The sequence below is a fragment of the Thalia democratica genome, chromosome 3, assembly GCF_965202585.1.
Source record: "Thalia democratica chromosome 3, ktThaDemo2.hap1.1, whole genome shotgun sequence".
NCBI classification, from domain to species: Eukaryota; Metazoa; Chordata; class Thaliacea; order Salpida; family Salpidae; genus Thalia; species Thalia democratica.
Window position 1 is genome coordinate 32,398,876 of NC_139167.1, and position 13,931 is coordinate 32,412,806.

General features: G+C 24.9%; 1 protein-coding gene across 1 annotated transcript; it reads left to right on the plus strand.

Annotated features, from left to right (window-relative positions):
- Positions 1-280: 280 nt before the first annotated feature.
- Positions 281-9,944, plus strand: LOC145831748 (uncharacterized). The gene is made up of 4 exons (XM_082939074.1): positions 281-367; positions 3,168-3,352; positions 4,996-5,341; positions 8,126-9,944. The coding sequence occupies exons 1-4, from the start codon at positions 308-310 to the stop codon at positions 8,327-8,329; spliced, it is 795 nt and encodes a 264-aa protein (XP_082795200.1). The 5' UTR covers positions 281-307; the 3' UTR covers positions 8,330-9,944.
- Positions 9,945-13,931: the final 3,987 nt, after the last annotated feature.

Here is a 13,931-nt window from a genome sequence, read left to right on the forward strand (position 1 = left end):
TATTCAGCTACTAATGCATGTAAAATTATTGAAGTTGTCAATTTTTCTTTTTAATATATCTGTTCTATTTATAAATTATTATATAAAACTTAGAATACCTATATACACTAAACTGGCTATGGTTATTTAGATATTGTAATCTTTTTATAACACTTAAGTGTCACTTACTTTTTGCTGTAACAATTTTGAAAAGTATTATTTTTTCTGTATATTAGTGTTAGGTTGGGGAATTTTATAATATGCTATATTTTTAAACTAACCATAAAAAGTAAACTTACAGAACAAATAAAACAAAGAAGCAATTAAAATGACAATTAAGGAAATAGAAGTAACTGGTATAAATCAAACTAGTTCACATACAGCTCAGGTTATCACATTTTCACTATTTTATAATTTGTTTTGTTTGAAGTACTTCCTAATACTAATTTTGTAACAAGTTTTAGTGTTTTTGCTATTATTTATTATTTTCTTATGATTGTAGTTTTAGGTTTTGGTATACATTTTTAAAATAGATTATAGGAAATGAAAAAACTCGAAAGCACACTGTTTAATTTTTTTTTACAAAGTCTAGCAATTGTGCTTCAAGTTTTTTCAATTTGAATTGGCAACAGGTGATTGTTTGTTCACTATATGGTTTACTAAGTGCTAGTGTTCACATAATTAAACTACTTTTTCTGATACAAAGTTGTCAAATACTTACTTCAAAATTTAACTTCGCTAATTTTTAACTTTTTGTGGGCTTTAATGTTAAAAATATAACCTTGTCTAGACTTCTCATTGCATTTCATCAAAAAAAAAAACTATAATTTTAATTTTAGGATTATATTTTTTTGTTAAATGCACAGGTAGAATCACAATAATGTAATTTGATTAGAATAGTTGAATTCAAATAAAGTTAGTTGTTGTATACATTTGATTTCCAAACTCATTTTCTTATTTGTCCCCTTTTTAAAATATTCAAAATAAGTGCACAAAATAGTTTTTTGTAAAAGCTCAGATAATTTTGATATTTGAAAAAAAATCTCAGAATATTTTTATAGATCTTGAATGCAGGACTGCCAAAAAATTGGAATCTTGGAAACACTGGGAGTTTGATAATTTAGGCTAAAAAACCTGGGATTTTAAGAAGTTTTGAATAAAACCTCCAAATTTGAACAAAAGTCACTAAAAACTTGGAAAATTTTGAACTTTAAGCAATTTTACATGCAAAGTAGTGAAGTTTAATTTTGACACAAAAAATCTATCATAAATGATAATTTTTTTTGTCATTAAAAAAAATAATCAAAAGCACATTTAAAGTAGGTTTACAGTATCTTTTTTTTTATATACTACTTAAGATATTGTTTGACTGAAGTTCAACTTTATACCAAATGTAGACCCAAAAACATGTACTTTTAAAAACCAGGAAAAAAATAAGAACACCTGGAAGAAAGTTTACGAAAACCTTTTGCAACCCTGTGAATGAGATTCAGTTGATCTTGTTCAACCATTTTGTTATATTATCTAACCAATTCTGATTATCAACTTGATTTATATTGATTTTAAATGGTAATTTAGACTTGTAGCTAGCTCATACAAATAACATAGAATTTTATATATCAAGTCTAAAATTAATATTTATCTTAATCCTACTAAAAATTTCAGAGATAAGTAAGTATGTAACATACATTTGAAAAAGCTTTATAATTTTGTTTATTTTTAAATTTATTAAAATTATTTTTATTTAAAAGTCCTTTATTCTTAGATAAAGTAGAATTTTATAACTTACAAACATTTGTTTTCTAAATTTTTATCTTTAAAGTTAGTAAATAAAGATCTAAACTTATTGACAAGGAAAATAACATAACTTCAAACATTTAAAGGTTTTCAAAACAATGTTTCACTTGAAAAAAGAAACCATCAGTTATTGTAATTTATAATCTAAAAAAATATGGTAAACATATTAGAAACAGTAAGTAGGCTTTAAACTAAAACTATAAATGAAGTACAAAAACAAAATAAGATAAAAACAATAAATTAATAACTATTGTTTTTTAAAGACTTAAAAAATCTCAGGATGATTTAGGATAGTTTAAAGCCACTTAGAACAGTTTTTGGTCACTCAGATTTGCCCCTCAATAAGGTCCCTTTTGTACTTTCCATATTCAACAGGCCATATATCAAAAGTTTGTTTGAGTGTTAAAAATCTGTTAAAAACAACTTGTAGTTTAGATTAAACAAAACAAAATAAAATCATATTGCAAAAAAAAAGTAATTTACCTCCCTATGCCCTTAAGTTAAGATCATCATATTAATAAAAAGGTTTATAAAAGTAAGGGTGATGTATCTATATAATTCAGAAAGATAAGAATTTAGGTAATGTATTGATTTTAAAAATTTAAATTCATGCCTTTAAAAATTTTTTAAAAGAATCAACTAATAAACTATACTTTTAAGCCAAGTTTCAGTAAAAAGTGGATTTTATTTCTTGAAGTTGTTTTGTAGTTTTTAGAGTTTTTAATTATATACCATTGAATTTTAAATTTTAATTTTTTATTGGTATTTTATTAAAAATAGTTAAATTACTTATAGTTATATGAAAATTAGTTTTGCATCCAAACATTCTAAAATATTAAAGCTGTATACTGATGATTACTTAAAAGCTGTATAAATAATTAAATACTGCAATAAATAAAAATAATTTCCTTTTATTTATATATAATTTGTTATTTTATAAACTATATTTAAAACTCTTAAAACTTAGTCTTTCTTAGTACTTATATCTTTTAACAAGGTTGTAAATTTTAAGTTAATTTATTAGTTTAGTTTAATTTGTTGTGTTATGTAAAAAAAAGGATATACATATTGAGTTTTATTCCACAATAAAATTTATTATATATTACATTAAAAGAAAATGTTTAAGTATGACTCAGAATAAGCTATAATTCCTTTTTATTAACTTAAACTTATAGCCATGCAAGTTTTATTGTAAAAGTACTAAAAAATACTTTTGTTCTATTAAATTCATTATTATATTCATTAGACAACTATTTAAGGCTATTTTATTGCTTTTTTGTATTTTGTTCTATTATTAATGAAATCACTATTTAAAAAAGTAATCCTTTTCTCTTTAACTATCTCAGAAATTATTTTGCTGTGTTTTTTATGCCAAGATAAAATGTTAACAGATTTCATATGAGATACCGAGTTCAGATCTGAACTTTTACAAGAAGCATGTTGCTGGCGTGGCAGTTGAAATATGCAAAGCAGCCAGGGATGGGGAAGACTGCACAATCAGTGGCCCGTGCAAAAGTGAGCCCGATTTGACATATGATGGAATTATTAATTTCTATAATCTCATACCAGGACAGAGGTTTGTTTTTGTTCAAGATAATAACTTGTTGATTATTTAAGGTTTTTCTTTAAATTAGTTGTATATAGTTTTAAAAACTTGTATCTTTGTTATTCATTTTAAATAAATACTTTTCAAGTTTATCAATATATGTAAACATTTATATATAATATAAAATATGATAAAACATGGCGACAATACTGTATATTTGTAAACTTTATTGAATATATTAAACTACTTAGTTTTATGATTTATTTAGATAATAAAAACATTTTAATACAGATAATAAATACAGTTGAAAACCTTTTATTAAAGCGTTGAACTAGCCTTTCTAAATAATGCAAACTACATTCACCAGTAAATATAAAAAAACATATAAATATATAAAAAAAAAATATTAAATACGCATCTTTTATTATAGTGTCTAGTTTTTAAAGGCAATTAAACATAATCAAATGAGGTTTAGTTGTTATTACTGTTTTATGATGCCACAAAATATTACTTAATTAAGTTTAAGTTCTGAATTAAAAGAATATACTAAATTTTATAAACTTACTTCATAACTTTGTGCTAAACACTATCTATCTAATTCTATACTAATGTTAAAAAATTATAAAACTTATACATGGGTAGGCATCAGGAAATGAAATGAAACTTTTGAGTTTTCAGCAAATTTTTTGGCAAATATCACAAAAACATCTTATGAAAATATTTAGCTGACTAGAAAAAAAACTTTCACAATAGCAAGTTTTGATTTTCTGAAAACAACCTTAAGGCAATTAATAAAAATGATAAAACTTAATAGAATTTACAAAAAGTGATAAAAGTTATATGAAATCAAGAATTTCCTCAGTGATATTTTTTTAAATCAGCTTAAATTCTGAAAATGTGTTTTTGTGATAATTACCACATGTAAAAAAAATCAGCTAAAAATTCTAAGGTTGCATTTTGATAAGCACATATACTTTTTTTTTTAGTTTCCAAAGTGCACATAAATTTATTTACTATCAGTATGTTTTTAGATGAGTAGTTAAATATTTTTTTGTACAATATGTAAATATGTTAGTTTGTATTCAAAAGCTTATTTTAGTGAAATTTTAACTACTTCTATAATAGTAATAATAGACATAGATACAACCATTAATGGTTAAACATTTTGTTTTTTCAAAAACTAGTATTGACTTTTATATGAAATAATATTGAAGTAAAAACTATGAGTCATTTCTTAAAGAACATATAAATAATTTTGTAGTTTTATCAATTTTTAAAATGTTTTTGATTCATATGATTTTCAGTTTCTTTAAAAATTTGTAAATTCTGTAACTACTTATTTGTTTTTGAGCTAAAGACCTGAAAGTTTTAAAGAATTCTGTTTTAATTTTTTAATTTTGAAAATATATTTAGGTTTAAAAAATTATGAACAATAGTTAAAAATAACTTAATATTTATGTTTGTCAATTTTTTTTCTGATTATTTCTTAAAAAAGGTGGAAACCAATTATCTCAAACATTATATAAAGTGTTCAGTTTGTAGATTTAAAGTATAATTTAGTCTTGTTCAATAACATCTCTAGTGTGTACAGATGATTTTATTAGCAACTTGCTGCAGACAGCCTTCAAAGTGATTCAAATAAAACTAAATTTAATTCAAAATCTTCCAAACAGCTACTTGATGAATCTCTTCACGGTATGCAAGAAGAACGTGTTTGAGTGCGCCAACAAGGTAAAGTATTGCTTTGACATGAAATCAACTTTGCAACCTGTTTCAAACTCCACTACCCCATCAACTACTACCTACAATCCAACTTCTACTTCTGCCACTACTGGGTATGTTCCAACTACCTTAGCTACTACTCCAGCCACAACAACATTACAATCAACTACAATGCTGACTGAACCACTACTAACTACTACTGCCCACACCAATCATTTGACGAAAACAGATGTGGTTGCCATTGCAGTGTCCATTGTATTTATGATAGTGTTCATTGTTGGAGTTGTTCTCTGCTATGTTAGTTTGACTTTTGTTTTTATATCTTATCCGGTCACGAATTTTTATATTAAGTTTAATTCATTATGCAGGAAACACAGTATTATTGTAGTACTGCCTATATTTTTTGCTTTCTAACTTAAAGTATTTGCAGACACTTAAAATTTTAACCATGTCATATCAATTTTTATTCTACAAAATAGTTTTTTATTTGTTATAGATACTCTACATAAATGCTTTTCTTAAATCGTTATTAAGTTAAATATTTGAATATTTATTTTGTTTTAATAATAACAAGTATACAGCTAAATTTATAAAACTTAAGTGTAAAAAATAACTATTTTAGTTAAAGATAATGCTTCCTGTTTTTGTTATTAGATTAATATTGTGGGTAAATGTTTTTAGTATAGGTAATGGATAATTTAATTACAATTTCTAATTCTTTACGAAAGGTCTGTATAAAACAAATCTTGAAAAATATTATTATATACGCTAGAACTATATTTCAAAGTATCAATTATGAATACTTTCAATTTAAAACGTGTTCAGTCTTAAAAATTATATTAAATCAATAAAAAAATCACTCAAAAATCTCACGTATGATAGTTCATATGAGAAAATATGATATTATTGTTTGAACTTTATATTGTGTGACTGGCAGTTAACATAAATATGTATGATAAAAAGAATATTATATAGAAAGTGTTTGAAACCCATAATTTTCAAAACTTTTGATATTCTATTATGATAAATTGTATAGATAAGAAGGTTTACTAAGAAGCTCATGCAAAATTAAAATTTGAAACTAATTTTTTCACTCTTTGGATATTTGCCGAACAAAAAGTTATAAAAAAAATAGAGTAAAGGTAACAATATATGTTGAAAATAAGGTTTTTTACTTTTAACAAGTTCCATATTAAATTTCAAGTAAACTTAAACTAAGTTATCATCAATACTCAAAATACTTTCTTTTTTAGTTTAGAGTTTAAATAGTCGAATAGCCAAAAGTTTTAAAGAGTTGTTATAAAAGGTTTGGTACCTCTTTAAGTTACTATTTAATGTTATAAAATTTAGACTAATCTGAAAACTTCATTCACTTTTGTGTGAGTTATTTTTGTCTTAAAGCCTATAAAAGATATTAGTTACAAATTTCCAGATGTTTTGTGCCTAAATGTAGTGCTTAAAAACAATTGTCATGTCAAATATTAATGTTTGTTTATAGTACTCATTCTCAAAATATAAAAGCGTATAAAACCGTTTTGAGAACTCTCGATTTAAGTAAGACAAAATTAAAGATTACCTTTGATTTTAAATTAAACCTTTCTCAGAGTTGGCAAAAAGTCTAGAAAAACCTTGAATTTGACAATTTAGGCTTAAAAAACTCGAAAAAACTTTGAGAAATTTTTGATAAAAACCGGGAATTTTGAACAAAAATCAGAAAAAAAATCTAGAAAAACCTGAAGTTTTAAACAATTTTTACATGTTATAAATAAAATTTTAATTTGACACGAAAATTCTACCATATATGTACATTAATTTTTTTGTCATCATCAAAATTTCTTCTTTACAAAAAACACATTTAAATTAGCTTTACAGTATCTTTATAATGTTGTTATACTACTTAGCACAGTTTTTAACCGTAAATTTAGCGTTTAACTAAAAATAGACCTAAAAAAATGTACTTTTAAAAACCTGGAAAAAGTTAAAAAAAAAAAAAAAAAATTGGCAACCCTGTTTACTTGTTTTGCTTTTTCTCTAATACTTAAAATGGTTCTTTAGCAAAAACATTTTATTTCTTTATTTGGAGCTGTGTTAATGCTCGAAGTAATTGTTCATAATTGCTTTTTTATAATGTTTTGGCGTCATAATAAAGTTATTTGTTTGTCACTTTTTTGCACTGATTTTTGTTTGTTGTATAAATTTTCAAAATAGCTGAGTTCTATAAGTATTATAAACTTTATTAACCTTTAAAGTTTATGGTCCGAGCTAATTTTTTTTTTGGAAAAAAAAAGCAAAAAATCAGGTTGTTTGTTACAATGCTTGAAGATTTTAATTAAAAGTAGATAATTAAACTCTAAGCTCCTTTCTAAATAAGCATTTGTTTTTATAGCTTTAAGTTTACTCAATATCGGAAAATTTAATATTTTGTCAGTTAAAACGCTTGAAAGTTACGCTTTAAAAAAACTGAGGATTTGTTAGCTTTTTTTAAAGACCACTAAATGGTAATCTGTATTCTTAATAAGCAATTGGTTTTTATAGATTATATGTCAAACATAAATGCTTTAATTTTTTTTTAATTAAAGAAAAAAAAATGTCTCGAGTAGATAGTAATGTACTTTTCAATTTACGCTTTCAAGGATTACTTGTAAATAGGTGAACATATTTGTTAGTGAGAGGTGTAACAGTGTAATTAAATTTATTTTAACTGTCAAGAACAAGTGAGCTAGCACTCTGAAAATTAAATGTTATATGTGTTTATAGCAGTTACATAACTATTCAAATTCGAAAAAAAAAATTCATTATGTTTTCCATAAGCCCCATGTAATTAAGTAACTTGATATAAAAAAAGTTTTAAAAACTTTAATTTTTTATACGCATTTATAACTAAATTTATATACTACATCTTTTCATCTGGCTATAAACTGGGTGCTGACCAACAAGATTGACAATATCTGAAACTGCAAAATTTTACATATGAAACCTGAAAGTTCTATTTTAATTTTCTAAAAAAAATTATTTAAAGATCTATTGTGTAAATAGTTGAGTAAAAAATTGTTCTAAATTTTTCCTTTTTCCAACAAACAGATCCGCAGGAAGCAGCGTTACAATGACTACGTCAGGAGCCGGTTCAACGCGGAAGGCGACGCGATCTTCATGACCGATGACGTCATTCAGACTCACGATGACGTCATGGACGACCAGAATATCGATGACGTCATGAACGGCGGGGATTTCCCCCAACTGACCATACAGGGTTTCGACCAGGACGAACCGTTGATTGTTGCTTGATTTTCGGTGGTTTATTTTACTTGTAAAGCTAAAAAACACCATTTGTGTTTTTATGGATTTTCATTTACTTAAGGTAGTTTGTAATAAAAGGGTAAAAATGAAAAAAAAATATTGCAAATATACTTAGTTTAAACACATGGTAAGTTACACCTTTTTTTTTTAGCTAGGGTAGAATATTTTTTTTAATAAAAAAATAATGGTGGTTAGTATTTCTAAGAGTTCAGTATTTTTTGAAGACCATATTATGTATTTGAAAAGGGAACTTATAGACGCTTAATAAGTTACACCTGTTTTTATTAATTTTTTTTTAAACGAAAACGTTGCAAACTTCTACTTCGTTTTTATAACGTTAATTAAGTAAATACAACAAGATTTCAGTTTTTTATAACAATACCTATTAAGTACTTTATCCAAACATATTAAGTTTACACATTGACATAAGCTTGAATTCGTTAATTTTTGATAATTAAAATAGCAGTTACATTAATAAACATGTGTATATAACTTACTTACATCAGAAAAAATAACAAAGTTCATTTCAACTATCTTCCAACTTTCTTTTTATGAATTTTTTATTAAATAAATCAAGTATTATTTAATTTGTATATATTTTCATAAATTTTAGTTGGTTTTGCAAACATGACTTTTTTAGCTGTGCTTTTTATTTTTGCACTTTTTTTCTTTATTTTATGCTTTTTTCTACACAACTTTTACTCTGTCTTATAAATTTGTAAAGTTTTGATACACAGACTTTTTTGTTTAAACTTTGTAATTTTCATAACTAAATAATTCATGTATAAAGTTTTACTTTTTTTTTGCTCAGAGTTAATTTTCATTCAAGGTAAAACCTTACATAAAAAAAACTAAGATATAAACATTTTCATAAAAAAATTAACAAAAAAAGGTTCTTTGTTATTTTTAGCTTTAAAGTTGTTATATTACTAGAGGCAATGTGCATAATACGCTCTATATGCATAGAATTAGTTTATAATCTTGCCTTAGATAAACTTTTATTTGGTACAAAAATATTAGTGTTTTAGTTTAGAATTTTTATCATAATCCCTAGTTTTAGTGCTAATATTCAATAGTCATAAAAGTTTGAACAAAAAAATAAAGTATGTTTCATAATTGCAACAGTAAATTATTCAATTGAACTAAAATTTTGTCAGTTTTTTGTAACTGTAAAAGAAACGTTAGTTGAAAACAAAATAAAGAAAAATGACAGATTTGCTAAGAAATGATGAATTGTTATTTTGATTTGCTAATAAATGCTGTACAAATGCCAACACGCTTTTTTCAACATTTTCTGTTGTGTCGGTTTCCGAATGTAAAATATTTTTAATAATTTTTACTTTTCTAAACTTTAAATAATGCCTTTTCAAAAGCGTCGAAACAAAAATTTTGTTTATAATCAATTGTTCACAGTTTTTTGTTCTGCAAAGAGTATTTTTTTCATAATAAAGTTTTACTGGTTTAAATTTGACGAAGTATGAAAAACTGATTTAAAAATACATTTTTTTTGAATTAGCATATTATAAGTCCTTGTTTTTATAATGTCACTTTTTAGCCTTGCATACAAAAAATGAACATTCGAATTAAGTCTATCATTTTTAGTCGCTACAGTTTTCAAAATATTTCTATGTAAGGCATTCGGAACGTTATATTCGTCAAATTGCTTAATTTTCTGCTTTCTTTGTTTTCAATTTGTGTAAATAAACTTTTGTTCTAAACAATAATTTGTTTAAAATAAGCCTTTTATCATAACATTATCAAGCTAAATTATACTAATTTATTTTTAATTAGTAGCTGTATTTCTCTTTTATATCAAATTTAATTTAACAATTTTTTCTATATATGATTATATTTAAAAACTCTTTATACTGTTTTCCATTGAAATTGTTTAAATTAATTTGATAAAAGCGTACCATTATCAAATAAATAAAGGAAGTAATTTGTCAAATAGTTACGTAACAAAAATAAAAACCCAAGTAAACAATAAAATTTTAACTTCTGTTATAAATTTATAATTCACAGTATCTAATAAAGCTATCACTTAATTAACGAGAAGCTTTTAGAATTATTATTGTTGGATTTTTTTTTTTGTTGTAAATAAATAAAATTTGCAACTAAAAAGTAAAATAGTTTTATTCATTGTTAATTCAAAACTTTTCGTCTTACTTCCATAAAATTCGATCAAGAATGAAAGATGAGTTAGTAATTTACAAGTATATAGCTTGAATCAAAACAAAATGTCTATGACGTCAATAATCGGCATAAAGATTGTAATAATTGATATTTGGCATAAACATGTAATATACAACTAGCTGGATAATTTTCGTTTATTTTTAAGGTAATTATTGATTTATCTAAACTATTTAAACTGTAAATTTGAAGAACAGGGGTCGGCAGGCACCTAGTTGGTGCTCGCGGTCTAAAAAACGAGTTTTAGTCCCCAGTTTAAGTCACATTTTAAAAATTTACAGCCTATTTTTAGTCACACAAAAAAAAATTCATAGTTTTACTTTTACTCGTTGTATTATTTTGATTGAGTTTTAACTAAACATAAAGGGCCGACCTAGTTTGAACAAAACTGTAAGTTTAAGTTTTAGAATTACAAATATACTTAAGTCTTAATAAAATGGGAACGGGTCTTAATTGCATGAGTACAAAATTGCACGAAGCCAAATTTGAACGAAGCCAAATTTGAACGAAGTCAAATTGCACGAAGACGATTTAGCACCAAGGGTCAGTTTTTCACGAGAGTAAAAAAAATACAGAAAAAAATGTAAAAATAAACGAAAAGAAATACTAAAAAATAATTCAACAAAAAAAGTGTCTGACCGAGGGTAACAGTGATAGTTAAATAAAAAACTAAAAAATTTACATAATAAAAAGAAAAATAACTTACTGACTGAGAGCATGGGTTAGGGATAACAGTGATAATAACAAAAAAAATAAAGAAGAAAAATAAAGTTAATAAAAAACTTATAAAAAAAATTCAACCTGTGCAAAATTGTCTGCTCGTGCAAAAGTGTCTTCGTGCAATTTTATCCCTTCGTGCAATTTAGAAAGCTGTCCTTATAAAATATCGACTAATTAAATTGCTTGATAACGTTAAATTAATATTTTTATATTAATTACCAATACCTCTCTATAAAAACAGAGCTTCAAACACATTTAATGGTCACTTTTATTTAGTATTTGTATATTCAATAACTTTTTCATATGTTTATGGTTAAGTGTGTTTTTTGCGTAATAAATAAGTTGCTTTCTTTGAAAATTTTACTAATCTTGTTTAATTAGATAAAATAAATTCATACTTGTTTGTACAAAAAAAAACCACCAAAGTAATCTTTTAACCATAATTAATGTGTAAACACTTTAATAAAATACTTTATTGTTATTCAAATACTTTTGTGATATATTTGAAAAATTATGAACTCTTATAATGAAATAGGGTAAACTTGGTATTATATTAACCTGTAGTAAATACAAATTTAAGGTTGTCACCATTATTCATACTAAAAATGATTAAAACGATCAAAGGGAAGCTTTTGAAAATGGGTAGGTGTCAGTTTTGCACGAGCGTCACTTTAGCACGAGGGTACACATTTGCACGAGTGGACATTTTTGCACGGCTTTATTTTTGCACAAGGAGACTCTTTTGCACGGCGACACTTTTTCACTATGACAATTTTTTACGGCAGCATTGTTGCACAACGCCATATTTTTACTATGAAACTTTTGCATAGCGATATTTTGGCACGATGACTTTTTCGCACGGAACATCAACTTTGCATGCAGGCCGATTAAAAGTTTTTTAGCTAGTACCAAATTTGTAACATAAAAAAAATGAAAACTAAAGTTTAATAACATACCTATATTAAAGGCTAAAAATGAAAGATTTAAAATCTTAAAAAGCAATAAGTTAATGTTAGTAACAAACTAACGAAAAGAAAAAATAAAATTATCTATAAAAGATTCATACCAGGGACAGAAAATTTTGTTTATTAAGAAACTAGGATAAAAAAATTACTTAAGTGTAAGTGAATTGTTCTAGTTTGTTTTGAATTTCAATATAATAATCAACAAATATGCCTTTTAATATATTTAAGTATACGGTTACAAGTTTATTGTTAATACGATGGACCTAGGCATCAAAACCTAGACCACTTAGACTAAAAGACACATAAAGAAAAAATAAAATTAACATAAATAGTTTATTTATTAAAGTAAATATAAAAACATATTTGATATAAAATTTATAGGTTAACATCAAAAGCAGACTTTTATCCACAAAATTATACTATTTACGTTTTGATGTAGAACGATCACCATCAAATATTTAAATACAGTGACTAACGACAAAAATAAAAACCTAACGCTCCAAGGACATTAACAATAGACTGGCCAGATGGATAATCATTATATACATTGAAAAATTAATTATCATTAATAGAGTAAAGGTGCTGCTAATAAAACTAAACTATAAACTAAGCTAAGTCTTAAAATGAAATCGACGGTTGATAAAAATTACTTATTAGTTTTACTAACATAAATATAAATTAGATTTTTTTTACAAATTAAATCGAAATTCTTTAAGACTTTTCCGAGAAACTAATTCATTTGGAAGTTTGTTCCATATTTCAACTGACCGATAAAAAAAAGAGTTCTGCCAAGCCTCATTATTGAATATTGCAGCGGTTTAAGACTAATACGGTATATTAGTTTGGTTTATCAGATAGTAGAGTGTTTTTATTAATATTTAGAACTTGACATTTACTAGAGTTTTAGTTTAGGTTGATTTACTAAAGCTAATCGTAAATTATATCTAATGAGTATTGTAAAGTTGTATTCGATTGGTAAAACATGTTTTTGTCATCTGCGAAGAGGCTATTGTTACTGCTAACATCAACTTCTGAACTATATCATTTAGAAACTCTTTTATCTAACTAATCAGACAGCTATAAATTTTGTATTTTTTTTTTCAAATGGAGAGACAGAGTCAAAAGCTTTTACTCTGTATAGACAACTTAGTAGACATATTGCTTAAAAAAGATATCAACCAAGAGTGTTAGCGATATAGTGATTGAAAACAGAACATTCAGTTAGGGAGAAAACTATATTGTTCGAGGAATATAAGGTTGTTAAAAAAATAAGATGATCAATTATTTTTATATAAATTATATATTGAAAGATTCTGCCAAAGCGATTTGTCAAAGAATATTTTCTGCTATTTGAAGGATTGTATTTGCTATCTTTTTTGTGTGTTGGTATTGCAAATGAAATTTTCCATTGTTTTTGCCATAGAACAATAAAAGATTAGTGATATATTTAAAAAGTTATAGAATAAGTAGTACGTGTAATAAAATACGAAGGAATATTATCTGGTGTTCGTACTATTTTATCTTTCAATTAATTGATAAATTTAATTATTTTATCATTGCTTATAAAGTAATTTGCACTTATAGACTGTTTTTATCAACAAATTAAAAAATTTGCTTTCATTAATTTATTAAATTCGTAAAGGCCTTATATAAATTAAGGCTTTATCATAATCTGATATTATTGTGAAATTGTTTTCCGTATGCAATACTGAAAA